This window comes from Melospiza melodia, chromosome 7 (assembly GCF_035770615.1).
Source record: "Melospiza melodia melodia isolate bMelMel2 chromosome 7, bMelMel2.pri, whole genome shotgun sequence".
NCBI classification, from domain to species: domain Eukaryota; kingdom Metazoa; phylum Chordata; class Aves; order Passeriformes; family Passerellidae; genus Melospiza; species Melospiza melodia.
The window spans coordinates 30,592,301-30,609,003 of NC_086200.1; the positions used below are offsets into that span (position 1 = coordinate 30,592,301).

The window sequence follows — 16,703 nt, forward strand, 5'->3', positions numbered from 1 at the left end:
GGGGTCCCGGTGGGGCAGGGGACGGTCGGGACAACCTCGAATGGGGAAGGATCGGGGTCAGCCCCGGTGGGGCCGGGGAGGATCGGGGTCAGCCCCGGTGGGGCCCGGGAGGATACGGGACAGCCCCGGTGGCTCCGGAGCAGCCCCGGTGGGGCCGGGGAGGATCGGGGTCAGCCCCGGTGGGTCGGGAGCAGCCCCGGTCCCCCCTCCCGGTCCCGCCGTTCGCGGCCACGTGGCGCGGGCGGCGCGCGGCAGTGACGTCACGGCGCGGCGGCGGCGCGCGGAGGTCACGGGGCGCGCGGGGCGATGGCGGCGGCCGGAGGGTGCCGGGTGAGCGCGGGGGCACCGGCCGGGAGCGGGCGGGACGGGACCCCGGGGCCTGCCCGGCCCGGCGGGCACAGCGAGCGGCGCGGCGGGGCCGGCCCGGAGCCGCCGATCCCTCCCCGCCCGCCGGGCCCCGGTGCTGGCGGCCGCCGGTGCGGACACCCGGCCCGGCGGGGCTCCGGTTCCGCGCTCGGTGCTCCCGCCAGGCCCGGCGGGACGGAGCCTCCAGCGGGTCCGTGACCCCGAGATTGGAGGGGTCGAGGCTCCTGCAGCCCAACCATTCCGGGATCCCGCGGTTCCCGAGCCCGGAGCTGCTCCCGGGGCCTCTCCCGGGGTTCCCGAGCCCGGAGCTGTTACCGGGGCTCTCCCGGGGCTCCATGGGGGCGGTTTTACCGTGAGCTGCCCCCGGAGCTCACTGGCCGGGATGAGCCCGGTGTGCCCGGAGCCTCGGGGTCTCTGCTCCGTTCGTGCCTCTGCTCGGGATCGCTGTCCCGCTCCGCGGCTCCCGCCCCCGGTGCTGCTCGGGAGCCAGCTCAGATTTTTATGGGATTTCCGTGGTTCTGCCCTGAGCTCAGCCCTGACCCCTTCCAGAGCTGGATCTGCGGGTTTGACCTCGGCAAGGGCAGCAGAATCATCCTGGGGTTGTTCTGGGACCCTCCAGAGCTGGGAAAAGTTGGTTTTGGAGGAGTTTTCCCATAAAAACCCCTCAGTGCTTCTCCCATTTCATCTCCGGGTGGATTTGTGCCTGGGTGCCGGGAGCCCTGGGTGCTGCCCTGAGCTCCCCCTGTGCTGTTTTCCTTGCAGAAATGTCTCCTCAGCGGGCCCTGGCTGCTCTCCCGGCGTTATCCCATCCCTGCCTTCCCCAGGAGCGCCCTGGTCAGGATCTGCAGCCCTGCCCTGGGCACCCCCCAGGTTGGTCCCCCCTGAATTTATTCCATTTGCACCCCAGGGTGTGTTCCCAGCAGAGTCCTCAGCCTGATGTGGCTCTGCCAGTTCCAAGCTGGGAATTTCCATTTTTAAAATGGAACTCGAGGAATTTTTGGGGACAGTTCCAGGCTGGAAATCTCCACTTTTTAAATGGAACTCAAGGAATTTTTGGGGACAGTTCCAGGCTGGGAATTTCCACTTTTTAAAAGGAACTAAGGGAATTTTTGGGGACAGTTCCAAGCTGGGAATCTCAACTTTTTAAACGGAACCCAAGGAATTTTTGGGGCAGCTGAGGTTGGACAGGGCGTGGCGCCCCCTGGGGTAGTGGGAGGTGTCCCTGCCCGTGGCTGGGTGGGATTTAAGATCCTTTCAATCCAATCCATGCTGAGATTCCATGAAATCCATTGGCCATGTGGCTCTTTTGAAGGATCAGCTGCTGCTTTTCCAGGCATCTCCATGTTTCCACACATTCTAAAAGTGATCCAGTGATCCTCAAGCCCAAAACTTGTGATTTTTGGGTCCTGTCTGCTCTAATTCCATGGGATTCTCCAACATGGAATGGTTTTCTCCAGTCCAGATGCTACTCCTCGGGAGGAAGGAAGGGATTCATCTCAGGTTTTGTGGAGAACATCAAACAGGAGTTAGCCAAAAACAAAGAGATGAAGGAAAGCATAAAAAAATTCCGAGATGAAGCAAAAAAGCTGGAGGAGTCGGATGCTCTGCGGGAAGCCAGGAGGAAATATGTGAGTGTTTGGGGTTTCCCTGGTTTGTTCCTTGGGTTGTTCCCTGGATTTTTGAGCTTTTACTGCTCTGAGTGAGCATTAAATCCACAGCTGAGCTGTTCTGCCTGGCTGGGAGCACTCAGTGCTAGATGGATGCCTCAGAATGTTTATTTGTTGGAATGTTTTGGGGTTTTTCATTCTAGCGGAAAGTCCTTTCCAGCAGACACTTGGCTGCATTTCTGAGCAGATCAAATAATGAGGCATTAAATTGAGCATCAAATGTTTCCTTTGCATTGTTCAGAGAGCTCTGAACATCATCATTTGCAAAGCTGCTGCTGACTCAGGCCATGAACTCCTGAAATGTTCCTTTTTCTGCCCTCAATTCCAGCCTTAATGGATTGTGCTCCATCCAAGCTGGGTTTGAGTAGTTTCTGTCTCTTGATTAATGTTCTCTTCCCCCAGAAAACCATTGAATCTGAAACAGTGAAGACCTCAGAAGTGATTAAAAAGAAACTTGAAGAAATAACAGGGACGGTTAAAGAGGTAAAAGGATTTTTCCTCAGGGCAGCTCTGCTCAAGTTGGGCTTTTGAGGGGGCTGGAATTGTCATTGCTTGGGGCAGGTGCTGCTGCTCCTGGAGCTTTTAAAACCAGAGGCATTCACAAAATAATGGATTGGGAGTGATCAGAGGAGACCCAGACAGGGATTCCTCTGGGATTTGGGGAGATGGAGAAGAGGGACACCCCACCTGCAGCCTTGGGAGCACAAAATAAGGATGGAGAGAATCCAGAGGAGCCCTCAGGGCTGGAGCCAGGCTGGGAGTGCTCAGGGAGAGCTCAGAGCCTTTCCAGGGGTTGGAGAGGGGCTGGGGCCAAGGTCTGGAGCTGCAATGACTTTTCCCTTCTCCCTTCTCCCTTCTCCCTTTTCCCTTTTCCTTTCCAGAGTTTGGACGAGGTCAGCAAGAGCGACCTGGGCAGGAAGATCAAGGAGGGGGTGGAGGAAGCTGCCAAAACAGCCAAACAGTCTGCAGAGTCTGTGACCAGGGGAGGGGAGAAGCTGGGCAGGACTGCAGCCTTCAAAGCCATCTCCCAGGTACTGCTGCTGCTGCTGCTCCCTGGGCTCCCAGGGCACCCAGAACCTCGGGAGAGCCTTTCTGGGGAGGTTTGGGGTGAAATCTGAAATTCTGCAGGCCTGGAATCTGAAATTCTGCAGGCCTGGAATCTGAAATTCTGCAGGGCTGGAATCTGAAATCCTGCAAGGGTGGAATCTGAAATCCTGCAGGGCTGAAATCTGAAATCCTGCAGGGTTGAAACCTGCATGGGTGAAATCTGAAATCCTGCAGGTCTGAAATCTGAAATTGTGCAGGTGTAGAATCTGAAATCCTGCAGGGGTGAAATGTGAAATCCTGCAGGGATGAAATCTGAAATCCTGCAGATCTGAAATTCTGCAGGGGTTAAATCCGAAGTCCTGCAGGTCTGAAATCTGAAATCCTGCAGGTCTGAAATCTGAAATCCTGCAGGTCTGAAATCCTGCAGGTCTGAAATCACACCTCCCCTGGCAGGGCTGAGCTCCCTGCATGCAGGGTTGCAAAATGTCCCTCTCCAGAGGAATTTTAGCTTTCTCAAATCCCTCTTTTTGCAGGAAACACAGAAAATACCCAATGTTTTATTGCCAGGCTGCGGCTGCCCCACCCCTGCCCCACCCAGGTCCCAAAGCATCACAGGATGGGGATTTTGAGCTGGGAGAGCAATAAACCCATCCTAACGGGGCTGTTTTCCTCGCAGGGAGTGGAAACTGTGAAGAAGGAAATAGATGAGAGCGTTTTGGGGCAGACTGGTCCCTACAGGCGCCCGGAGCGGCTGCGGAAGCGCACGGAATATTCCGGAGAGAGGATCAAAGAGCAGCGAGTGTTTGAAGCCAATGAGTGCGTGAGGGGTCCTCAGGGGGGGATGTTTCTGTGTGTAATTTGATGGGAAAGGTGAAAAAACGGGTCAGGGATTAAAATCCAGGAGCTGTGGGGAGCAGCTGGGGCTCCAGCACGTTCCCAGCAGAGAGTGGGTGATCCCGGATCTTCCTGTGGTAAAACTGGAAATTTCAAATTCTAAAGGTGAAATTTGATGTTCTGAGGTGAAATCCTGAGCTGGGCATTGTTCTGTGTTCAGTTTTAACTTGCAGCTGGGTGATGCTGGCAGGACTAAAGCTCAGCTTCTTTTTTCTGGGCTGCTTTGCTCCTCTGAGCTGAGTTTTATTTGTCTGCTGCTTTATTTATCTGGAGTTTTGTTTATCTAATGTTTTATTTATCTGGGTTCTTATTTGCCTGGTGTTTCATTTATCTGATGGATCATTTATGGGGCTATCATTTATGGGGCTGCAATTTATTGTATAATTGATGGGGCCATCATTTATCTTGTAATTGAGCTCATCATTTCTGTGCTGTCTCAGCCTCAGTGATGCCAACTGCTGCAGGGATATTCCTCAGGGCGTTGTCTGTGTTTGTTACAAGCTAATTTTTCCCAAATATCCACATTTTATCCCTGTTTTCTGCCCTCTCTAGGGAAGCCATGGGCATGGTGCTGCATAAAGACTCCAAGTGGTACCAGCAGTGGAAAGATTTCAAGGACAACAATGTGGTTTTCAACAGTGAGTTGAGCCCATTCCCTTCCCAGCCCTGCTCCCATCTGGGCCTCCAGCCCCAGCAAATCCCAAATTCCCACTTTTCTCTGTGGGCTTGGAGCCTGAAACAAGGAAAATCCTGAAAAATCGAGGGAGGTTCACACAACTTCCAAATTGATGAAAGGTTTAAAAAAAAAAAATTTAAAATCGTGGGATCTTTCTGTCATGTGAAGCTGACCTTTGATATCATCCGAGGCTGTTTCTGGTGCAAATGCCCTGAAAATAATCCCAGAATTTAGGTTGGAAAAGCCCTCCAGGACCTTTGAGTCCAACCTGTCCCTGATCCCCACCTTGTCACCGCCAGTGCCACCTCCAGGGATGGAAACAGCACTGCTCAAAGTGAGCCTGATCCTGGATCTGCTCATTCCATTGGATAAATAGCATTCCCAGAGGGGTTAAATCTGGGTGTTAGCAGAGAAGGAGTTGCTGAGAGATCAGAACATTGCAGGAAAATGGGGAGGAAAATGGGGAATAAAATGGAGAGAAAAAATGGGAATAAAATGGGGAGAAAACCAACTCCCAGGTGATGCCTGGTGCTGGACAAAGGGGTGGAGGAGAGGCTGGGCCCTGCTGGGAGGGCTCTGAGCTCTCTGTTCCCTGCAGGGTTCTTTGAGATGAAGATGAAGTACGACGAGAGCGACAACGCCTTCATCCGAGCGTCGCGCGCCGTCACCGACCGCGTCACCGACCTCATAGGTACAGGGACAGGGACAGCCTGGAGGGGCTCGTGGGGACAGGGAATCAGTCTGAGCTGCTCCTGCAGCCGGGGCTGCCAGCCCTGGGCACGTCCCAGAGCTCTGCAGCACTTCCAGGGTCACTGTGTGGGTGAGGGATGGGAGGACAATCCTTGGGATCAACCTCAGGTTCAGCTTCAAGGTTGGAGTCATTCCCGGGGTGGCTTTTTCTCCTGTCTGTCCCTGTGTCCTGGTGGCTTTTCCTCCTGTCTGTCCCTGTGTCCTGGTGGCTTTTCCTCCCTGTCTGTCCCTGTGTCCTGGTGGCTTTTTCCCCCTCTGTCCCCAGAGCTGTGTCCCTGTGTCCTGGTGTTTTTTCCTCCTGTCTGTCCCTGTGTCCTGGTGTTTTTTCCTCCCTGTCTGTCCCTGTTCCCTGGTGGCTTTTCCCCCCTCTGTCCCCAGAGCTGTGTCCTTGTGTCCTGGTGGCTTTTCCTCCCTGTCTGTCCCTGTGTCCAGCTGTTTTTCCCCCCTCTGTCTGTCCCAGAGCTCTGTCCCTGTGTCCAGCTGTTTTCCCCCCTCTGTCTGTCTGTCCCAGAGCTCTGTCCCTGTGTCCAGCTGTTTTTCCCCCCTCTGTCTGTCTGTCCCAGGGCTGTGTCCCTGTGTCCCTGTGCTGGTGGCAGTGCCAGCACCCACTGGGCTGTTTTTGCAGGGGGATTGTTCTCCAAGACCGAGATGTCCGAGGTGCTGACAGAGATCCTCAGGGTGGATCCCTCCTTTGACAAGGATCGCTTCCTGAAGCAGTGTGAGCGGGACATCATCCCCAACGTGCTGGAGGTGCTCAGCAGCTGCTGCCCCTTCATTTCCCCCTCATTACCCCATGGAAAATGTTTTTTTTTTTCTTTACTTTTGCACTGCTAAAATCAAAAGTTGGGTCAGGATTTGCTTCTCCAGCTTTGCACAGGAAAGGTCTTTGCACAGACCTTGGGAAAGGAATCACATCCCACACTTAGGTTGAAACCATGGGATAATAAATGTATAAATAAATACATAAATATTATAAATATATAGATAATTCCTATTATAAATATATAAAAATATATATAAAGGTAGGTTGAAACCGTGGGATAATAAATGTATAAATAAATACATAAATATTATAAGTATATAGATAATTCCTATTATAAATATATAAAAATATATATAAAGGTAGGTTGAAACCATGGGATAATAAATGTATAAATAAATACATAAATATTATAAGTATATAGATAATTTATATTATAAATATATAAATATGTATATAAAGGTAGGTTGAAACCATGGGATAATAAATGTATAAATAAATACATAAATATTATAAATATATAGATAATTTATATTATAAATATATAAATATGTATATAAAGGTAGGTTGAAACCATGGGATAATAAGTATATTAATATGACAAATATATGTAAAAATTATATTATAAATATATAAACATATGCTATTAACTATATTATAAATAGATATGATTTATATGTTTAAATATAAATATAAATTATTTATAGATATCTATATGGAGCTATATATACATTATATTATAAATATAATATAAATATATATGTTATAAAATATATAATATATATGCACATATTTTTAATATTTATATTTAGACATAAATGCAAATTATATAGATATATAAAATATATAGATAATTATTTTCTGGCCTGGAAAACAGCAAATAGGTGGGATCAGATGGAAGTGGGTAAGCAAATGGTGATAGCAGAGGGATAAGGGAAGGAATTTGGGATTTTCTCCTGGGCTTTTTGATCTGGATTTGGGAAGAGCAGCAGGTTCTGACCAATGGCTCAGTGGTCATAGAAATGTCTGGAATTTGAGGTTTTTAGGGACTCATAGTGATGGGAGATGTGACTGTAAATGGATGTGGATTCCTGTCACTGCAGCAGGAAAGACAGAGGGAATTTGAGATTTGAAATAGAGCAGGAATTGTTCTGAATTTGGGATTTGGAATAGAGCAGGAATTGTTCTGAATTTGGGATTTGAAATGGAGCAGGAATTGTTCTGAATTTGGGATTTGAAATGGAGCAGGAATTGTTCAGAGGGACTCAGGAGAGCCTGGAAAAAACTGGGATTTAAGAAGCCAAACGTGGGATTGTTCTGTTCCTTCTGTGCCCAGGGTTTTGCAGTGTGGGAAATTGCAGCTCTGCTCCCGTTTGATCCCAGGATTTGTGAGCACTGGGAGCTCTGCTGGCTCCCTGGCAGCTTGAACAGGAGGATTTAATGGGAAGGTTCAGCTGGAAGCTTTAAGAGAGTTTAATTATCCCAAGGTTTATGTCCCTTGGCCTCAGCTCCTGTGTTTTTATAGAAATCCTTTTTCCTGTTCCCCTTTTGCAGCTCCAATTTCCCCCCAGAGTCCCACAAAACGTGGGATTTAAGGCTGGAAGGGCTGATTGGTCCCACTTTGATATAGGAGGAGCTTTAAAATGTTCTGTTTGATTTCCTTTGATATAGGAGGAGCTTTAAAATGTTTCTTTCTTTAAAATGTTCCCTCTGATTTCCTCCTCAGGCTCTGATCTCGGGGGAGCTTGACATCCTCAAGGACTGGTGCTATGAGGCCGTGAGTGAAGCTCCCAAAAAACCTCCCCAAAACTTGGGATTCTCCCTTGAAAATGAGATTCTTTTATTCTTTTGAGGGCTTGGAATTCAGGGAGTAACTTCATTCCTCCAAAATTATTGTGCTGTAAAATCCAAAATAATTCTGCTCTTCCAATTCCAAAATTAATCCAAGAACTGATTTTCTCCAAGTGCTGTTCCCCACCACCAGAGGGCTGAAAGAGCCAATTTTTTTTCAATTTAATAAATCCTGATGAGCTTTTTTTTTTTTTTTTTTTTTTTAATATAACAATAATCCAGTCTGAAAGCAAAGAATCTTCCCTGCTTCCAGCAACCTTGGGAATGACACCTTGGATTGCTCTGGAGGGAAGCAGCAGCTTCCCTGCACTTTGTGAAGCCAAAATCCAAAATCAAACATTCCCAAGGCAGCTGGAATTGCAAATGAAGCTCCAAAGTCCAGAGTAATCAGTCAGATAAGCCAGGGGAGGAAATGGGAATCTTATTCCTGAGAACCTGGGGGATAAAACCTCTTAATGGATCCCACGGGTGCTGAGATGGTGATTCTGGTCACTGAACTCCCTCATTTCCCTGCTTTTCCCCTGTTTTTTCCCAGTTTTTTCCCGTTTTTTTCCCAGTTTTTTCCCAGTTTTCCCCCTGTTTTTTCCCAGTTTTCCCCTGTTTTTTCCCAGTTTTTCCCTTTTTTTTTCCCCAGGTTTCCCCTGTTTTTTCCCAGGTCTCCCCAGTTTTTTCCCCATTTTTTTTCCCAGTTTTTTCCCCAGTTTTTTCCCCAGTTTTTTCCCCAGTTTTTTCCCCAGTTTTTTCCCCAGTTTTTCCCCAGTTTTTCCCCTGCTTTTTCCCCTGCTTTTTTCCCCTGCTTTTCCCCCTGCTTTTCCACTGTTTCCCTCTGCTTTCCCCCTGCTTTTCCCTGCTTTTCCTTTATTTTCCCAGTTTTTCCTTTATATTCCCTGTTCCTGCTGTTCAGTCCAGCTGTGAGTCCCTCAGCTCTCAGCTGCTCTCAGGTCCTCACATTCTTCCCAGTAAAAATGGGATTTTTGTGAATCCCAAAGCATTTCCTGCAGTTCTTTAATCCCTTCCTTCACCACATTTACAAAAAAAAAAGTGAATTTTTCTCATGAGGTTTTTTTTTTTCTCTCCAAGCAAAAATTCCTTTTTTTTTATTCTTTGATGACAGAACAATCCCAAACAATTCCCAACCCCAGTTTGTTCATCCCTTTAGACCTACAGCCAGCTGGCCCATCCCATCCAGCAGGCCAAGGCCCTGGGGCTCCAGTTCCACTCCAGGATCCTGGACATTGACAACATCGACGTGAGTTCCCTGTAAAACTCTTCTTTTGGGGGAAAAAAATCCAACTCAGGGGATCAGGAGGGGCTTTTTAGGATCAGGGGGATTGGGAAAAACCCCTCCAGGATCATCCAGTCCAACCTTCTTTGCTCTGAATGCTGGGTTTGAGCTCTGGGGTTTGGGATTTCTGCTCCCAGAAGGGAAATCCCAATACTGGAAGGGAAATCCCATTGCTGGAAGAGAAATCCCATTGCTGGAAGGGAAATCTCATTGCTGGAAGGGAAATCCCAGTGCTGGAAGGGAAATCCCATTGTTGGAAGACAAATCCCAGTGCTGGAAGGGAAATCCCAGTGCTGGAAGGGAAAATCCCAGTGCTGGAAGAGAAATCCCATTGCTGGAAGGGAAAATCCCATTGCTGGAAGGGAAAATTCCAGTGCTGGAAGGGAAATCCCATTGCTGGAAAGGAAATCCCATTGTTGGAAGGGAAATCCCATTGCTGGAAGAGAAATCCCATTGCTGGAAGGGAAAATCCCAGTGCTGGAAGGGAAATCCCATTGTTGGAAGACAAATCCCAGTGCTGGAAGGGAAATCCCAGTGCTGGAAGGGAAAATCCCATTGCTGGAAAGGAAATCCCATTGCTGGAAGGGAAATCCCATTGCTGGAAGGGAAAATCTCAGATATCCAAGATATCTAAAGTATCTTGCAAATTGAGTTAGGCTTGGGTGGAAAATTGGGGTTTTTTTGGATGGATTGAGCTCCAGGTGTGGATTGGGATCAGGGAGCTCATTCCCTGGGATCAGGCATGGGAACGTGGCAGAGCTGTTGAGATTCCCTCAGGGAACAGGAAAATCGCCCTAAAAATAAATTTATTCCTTTGTGACACAGCCCAGCCCTGTCCTGCTGCTGCTTCCTTTATTAGGGATAAAACAGAATGTTTGGGAACATTTCAGAAGAGGAAAATCCTGCTGTCCTCAGTGCCTGTGGCTCCTTTTGGGGCAGCACAGGCAGGAATTCCTGAGCTGAAGAGCAGCATCCCAAAAAAAGGGATGCAAAGAGATTGCCCACAATGGGCAGAAAGAGAATTTAAAAAGAAAAAAGCTGAATTTTCACTCCTCTTGCATTCCAGTGAATATAAAGTGTTTAAATATTTAATGGAACAGCCTGGGAGTAGAGGGGAAAAAATCCTGGCAAACAAAAGTTCCCACCTTGAAGTGTTTCTGGTACAGTTTTTGTCTGGTTCAGAACAATTTCCTGGCAAAAACGGATTTAAAAAAGGAGAAAAGCTCTGTTTGATCCTTGTGGGTCCCTTCCAGCTCCGGATGTTCTGGTTCCAAACATTTCCTTCAGAAAATTGCGGTTTTTTGGAGAGCAGGGTGTCTTTGAATTTGCTTTCTAATTGGAGCTAACGGTGCAAAGCTCGTTCCCATTTCCCAGATTTATGGACTTGGGGAAATAATGAAAAAACCCACAACAGTTTGGGGAAAGCTTTGGGTTCCCAAGGTTTTACTTGGGATTTTTTTTTGGGGGGGGAAACAGCTTTTCCATCCTATCAGAATGATGGAATTGGTGTGGTTGAGCAGCCAGGGGGAAATGGGGGTGTGGGAGATCTTCCATGGGCCTGCAGGAGTGGGGTGATGTCCATGGGGAGGTGTCCATGGGGTTATGGGGTGATCTCTATGGGGTTGTGGGCTGATGTCCATGGGGTGATGTCCATCGGGTTATGGGGTGGTGTCCATCAAGTTGTGGGGTTATGTCCATGGGGGTTATGGGGTGATGTCCGTGGTGTTATGGGGTGATGTCTGTGGGATTATGGGGTGTTGTCTGTGGGGTTCATGGGGTAATATCCATGGGGTTTATGGGGTGATGTCCATGGAGTTTATGGGGTGATGTCCATGGGGTTTTGGGGTGATGTCCCTGGGGTGATGTCCATGGCTTTATGGGGTAATCTCTGTGGGATTATGGGGTGATGTCCATGGGGGTTATGGGGTATTTTCCATGGGGGTTATGGGGTGATGTCCATGGGGTTGTAGGATGATGTCCATGGGTTTATGGAGTGATGTCCATGGGGTAATGATGTCCATAGGGGTTGTGGGCTGATGTCCATGGTGTGATGTCCATGAGGTTTATGGGGTGATGTCCATGGGGTTGTGGGCTGATGTCCCTGGGGTTATGGGGTGATGTCCATGGGCTGATGTCCATGGGGTTCATGGAGTGATGTCCGTGGTGTTATGGGGTGATGTCCATGGGCTGATGTCCATGGGGTTATGGGGTTATGTCCATGGGGTTCATGAAGTGATGTCCATGGGGTTACGGGGTGGTGTCCATGGTGTGATGTCCATGGGATTAATGGCTGATGTCCATGGGTTTATGGGGTGATGTCCATGGGCTTATGTCCATGGGTTTGTGGGCTGATGTCCATAGGGTTTGGGTTCATGGGCTGATGTCCATGGGGTTATGGGGTGATGTCCATGGGGTTCATGAAGTGATCTCCATGGGGTTACGGGGTGGTGTCCATGGCGTGATGTCCATGGGATTAATGGCTGATGTCCATGGGGTTCATGTCCATGGGGTTGTGGGCTGATGTCCATGGGGTTCATGGAGTGATGTCCCTGGGGTGATGTCCATGGGATTAATGGCTGATGTCCATGGGGTTGTGGGCTGATGTCCATGGGGTTCATGGAGTGATGTCCATAGGGTTTATGGGCTGATGTCCATGGGGTTCTGTCCCTACAGCTGGCCATGGGGAAGATGATGGAGCAGGGGCCCGTGCTGATCATCACCTTCCAGGCCCAGGTGGTGATGGTGATCAAGAACCACCTGGGGGAGGTGGTGGAAGGGGACCCGGTGAGTGGGGACACGTCTGGGGCCTGGGACAGGTTTGGGGTTTGGGATTTATTTGGGGTCGGGGACACGTTAGGGATCTGAGACAGGTTTGGGGTCTGGGTCACATTTGGGATCTGGCCACATTTGGGGTCTCCCAGTGCATTCCAGCTCCATCCCATTCCCCCCTGGCCCTGCTGGGGTTCCCTCCCCTTTTCCTTTCCCTGGCTGGGCAGAGCCCTCTGGCGAGCAGGGTGAGAGCAGGGCTGAGTCATTGCATCCAAAAAACCCCAAATCCACATTTTTAGCTCCCCACACTCCCACCAAGAATGCAGGAATTTAATTCCATGAAAATCTCCCAGGGAACTCCCACCCTTGCCTGGAGCTGTGTGGGGTTTTTGGGGAGCAGGGAATGATCTGGGAGACAAATCCCTGGCACCTCTGGGGTACCCTGGGCTGCCCCTGGAGCTCTTCCCTCCTGGTTCCAGGCTCAGCCTGGCCCGTGGAATTCCCTGAATAAATGTTTCTCTCTCCAGGAGGAAAAATAAAAATAAAATAAAATAAAATAAAATAAAATAAAATAAAATAAAATAAAATAAAATAAAATAAAATAAAATAAAATAAAATAAAATAAAATAAAATAAAATAGTTATTATTAATATATAATGAATATAATATGTAATCATTATCTATTATCTATAATTTATATTATATTGTGTTATATTCTATTATATTGTATATAATAGAAATGTTATTATTATTGATGAATATATAAAAATATAATATATATTTTATACTATGTATATATTATATTATATTATATTATATTATATTATATTATATTATATTATATTATATTATATTATATTATATTATATTATATTATATTATATTATATTATATTATATTATATTATATTATATTATATTATATTATATTATATTATATTATATTATATTATATTATATTATATTATATTATATTATATTACTGTTATTGTATTTCTCTCTCCAGGCAGCTCATTTTCCTTGTAATTAATACGGGCATTTAACAAATATTGGCTTTTGCAGCCCTGGCCTTTGGTCCAGGCTGGAAAAATGGGATTCATTTGAATGCTGGGGCCCATCTGGGCTGATTCACAAGCAGGGCAGAAAGAGCTGATCCAGAGATTCCCTGCATTAAACTCCTGCATTCCTGGGAGATAAATATTGATGGGATAATTATTGAACAGGATATCAAAGTCTGTTTGCTGTCAGATCCCTCCAGGGCTGCAATAAATCAGGGAGAGGAATTGAAATTCTCCAGTGCAGCCCAAAGCTCAGCTTTAATCAGGAGCCTGGGCTTGGGTGGAGCTGCTGGAATATTGAACACAGGGAGGTTTGGGGAGAGGGGAGCCTCAAATCCCCTGAGTTTGGGGGTGGAAGGAGCTGGGAGGGTTGGAATTTAAATTTTGGGGGTGGAAGGAGCTGGAAGGATTTGAATTGAGTTTTGGGGTTGGAAGGAGCTGGAAATATTTGAGTTGAGTTTGAGTTCTGGAGCTGGAAGGAGATGGATCAATGTGAGTTTTGGGGCTGGAAGGATTGGAGTTCTGGAAGGAGCTGGGAGGATTTGAGTTTGAGCTTTGGGGTTGGAAGGAGATGGAAGGATTGGAGTTTTGGGGCTGGAAGGAGCTGGGAGGGTTTGAGTTTTGAAGGGTGGAAGGATTTGAGTTGAGTTTTGGGGCTGGAAGGATGTGAGTTTTGGGGCTGGAAGGAGCTGGAAGGATGTGAGTTTTGGGGCTGGAAGGATTGGAGTTATGGAAGGAGCTGGAATGATTGGAGTTTTGGGGCTGGAAGGATGTGAGTTTTGGGGCTGGAAAGGATGTGAGTTTTGGGGCTGGAAGGATGTGAGTTTTGGGGCTGGAAGGATGTGAGTTTTGGGGCTGGAAGGATGTGAGTTTTGGAAGGAGCTGGGAGGATTTGAGTTTGAGTTTTGGGGTTGGAAGGAGATGGAAGGATTAGAGTTTTGGGGTTGGAAGGAGCTGGAAGGATGTGAGTTTTGGGGCTGGAAGGATTTGAGTTTTGGGGCTGGAAGGATGGGAGTTTTGGGGCTGAAAGGATGTGAGTTTTGGGGCTGGAAGGAACTGGAAGGATTTGAATTCAGTTTGAGTTCTGGGGCTGGAAGGAGCTGGCAGGATGTGAGTTCTGGGGCTGGGAGGAACTGGAAGGATGTGAGTTTTTGGGGCTGAAAGGAGCTGGAAGGATTTGAATTCAGTTTGAGTTTTGGGGCTGGAAGGAGCTGTCAGGTGCCCTGCTGGCAGCCTGGCCCTGCCCCTCAGATCAGCCCTCTCCTCTCTGTCTCCCCAGGACAAGGTGCTGAGGATGCTCTACGTGTGGGCGCTGTGCCGGGACCAGGACGAGCTGAACCCCTACATGGCCTGGAGGCTGCTGGACATTTCCTCCTCCAGCACGGAGCAGGTGCTCTGAGCAGGGCTGGGCTCAGGGCTGGGCCCTTCCCACCCTCTGCAAGCTGCTCCAGCCTGGAACCCCCACGGGGAGCTGGGGGATTTGGGATTTGAGCTCCTGATCATCCCAGTCCCCGAGGAATGGGAATCCCTGCTCGGGGACACCTGGGACGAGCAGCTGCTGCTTCATCCTCGTGCCTCAGAGGCTCCTGGGCAGCTGGGGACCCCAGAGCTGTCATTCCCACCTGCTGGCACCCTTGGAGATCCCTGGAAGGGCCTTGGAGGGGCTCCTGGCTGCCAATGTCCTGGCCAGGCTCCAGCCTCGCCTCCCTGCCGTGTCTTGCACTTTCCCAAACCAAATACAACCAAGGACTTTGCACATGGAGGTGTTGGATCCTCAGGTTGGTGGTGGGGTGGGGCTGATAGCTGAATATCCAGGGGGGAGATTTGATTATCCACAGCTTGGAAGGGGGAATGTTGTTGGTTCTGGTCACAAAGAGCCACGGCTGCATCCCTTGGGGTGGTGGGGAGGCTGTGGGACAGGAGGGGAAGGGCAGGGGGAGTGTCTGAGGAGTGGGACTGCTTTGGGAACGCTGAATTTTCCTGTCCCATCCTGATTTTCCTGTCCCGTCCTGTCTCACTGTGCTCCTGGTTCACCTCCCCGGCCTTGTCTGCTCCTCATCCCTGCACAGAGCCCAGATCCAGGAGCAGAAATTCCCCAGTTTGCTGGGGTGAAATCCCAATCTAAAAAATGGGATTGAAAATCCCAAATCATGGAAAAAAAAAAATCCCCAAATTCAGATTCCAGTGGCAGCATTTTGGGGCCCTCACCTTGAGCTTCTTGCAGGGGGAATGGCTGAGAGGGAGCAGAACTTGTGGGGTTTGGGCTTCTGGAGGGGTTTGGGAGCTGAGGAACCCCCTGCCCGTGGAAAGGGAGCTCGGGAGAAGGTTTGGAGAGGAAATCCAAGGATTGCTGTGGTGCTGAGGGTGAGGCAGGCCAGCTCTGCCCTGCCAGAGTGATTAAAGAGAATAATTCCAGTTCCTCTTCTGTGCATGTCTGCAGCTTTGAACGTCCCTGGGATGGGACAGCCCCGGCAGCAGAGGCTGCCCCAGCCCTTGGAGCACCCCCAGGCCCTGGGGGTGCCACATTCCCCGTTTGTGTCATCCCCAGGGCAGGCTGGGGGTGGCATTTGGGTCACAGCCAGCCCAGGGGACGCTCCAGGCTGGGATGGAGCAAGTCCAGGGGAAGGTTTGGACCCCAGGAAAGGCTGAGGGAGCTGGGAAGGGGCTCAGCCTGGAGGAGAGGAGGCTCAGAGGGGACCTGCACAGAGGGGACAGCCAGGGGACAGCAGGCTCTGCTCCCAGGGGACACCAGGACAAGAGGGAACAGCCCCAAGCTGTGCCAGGGGGGGTTTGGGTTGGATATTGAGAAAATTCCTTCATGGAAAGGGTTGTAAACCCTGGCACAGCTGGAGCCCCCAGCCCTGCAGGGATTTAAAATCCTTGGGGATGTGGCACCTGGGGACAGGGCAGTGGTGGCACCTGGGGACAGGGCAGTGCTGGCACTTGGGCACAGGGCAGTGGTGGCACCTGGGGACAGGGCAGTGCTGGCACTTGGGCGCAGGGCAGTGGTGGCACTTGGGCGCAGGGCAGTGCTGGCACTTGGGCACAGGGCAGTGGTGGCACCTGGGGACAGGGCAGTGGTGGCACCTGGGGACAGGGCAGTGCTGGCACTTGGGCACAGGGCAGTGGTGGCACCTGGGGACAGGGCAGTGCTGGCACTTGGGCACAGGGCAGTGGTGGCACTTGGGCACAGGGCAGTGCTGGCTTGGTGCTGGTGGCCCTGGGGGCTTTTCCAGCCCTGGTGCCAAGGCCTGGGGGGTTCCATGGATCCGGGGCACTGCCAGCCCTGCCCTGGCTCCACGCCAGGGATGCTGCAGGGTTGCCATGGGGATGGGGATGCTGGCATGGTGACTCAGAGCTGCTCCTGCTGCCTCTGACACCCCGTGGGCCGTTCCCATCCCGCCGTGGGGGGCTCTGAGCCCCCACATGCCCCAGGCAGCTCCAGCCCAGCCCCGGGCACTGCTGGGGGTTCCACAGGGCTGGAATGAGATGATCCCAACCCCTTCCACATTCTGTGATCCCACAGCTGCCCCTGGGCCATCCCTCAGTGTCACCCCGAGGCTTTTGGGGCTTTTCCCCAG

At 49.9% G+C, this 16,703-nt stretch overlaps 1 protein-coding gene across 1 annotated transcript; it reads left to right on the forward strand.

Annotated features, from left to right (window-relative positions):
- The first annotated feature begins 273 nt into the window (after nucleotides 1–273).
- On the forward strand, nucleotides 274–15,537 carry TIMM44 (translocase of inner mitochondrial membrane 44). Its single transcript, XM_063161150.1, has 13 exons — nucleotides 274–330; nucleotides 1,129–1,236; nucleotides 1,824–1,994; nucleotides 2,436–2,516; nucleotides 2,915–3,064; nucleotides 3,757–3,896; nucleotides 4,527–4,612; nucleotides 5,249–5,341; nucleotides 6,026–6,150; nucleotides 7,887–7,937; nucleotides 9,171–9,260; nucleotides 11,970–12,080; nucleotides 14,402–15,537. Exons 1-13 carry the CDS (start codon nucleotides 307–309, stop codon nucleotides 14,519–14,521), a joined length of 1,350 nt encoding a protein of 449 aa, XP_063017220.1. The 5' UTR covers nucleotides 274–306; the 3' UTR covers nucleotides 14,522–15,537.
- Nucleotides 15,538–16,703: the final 1,166 nt, after the last annotated feature.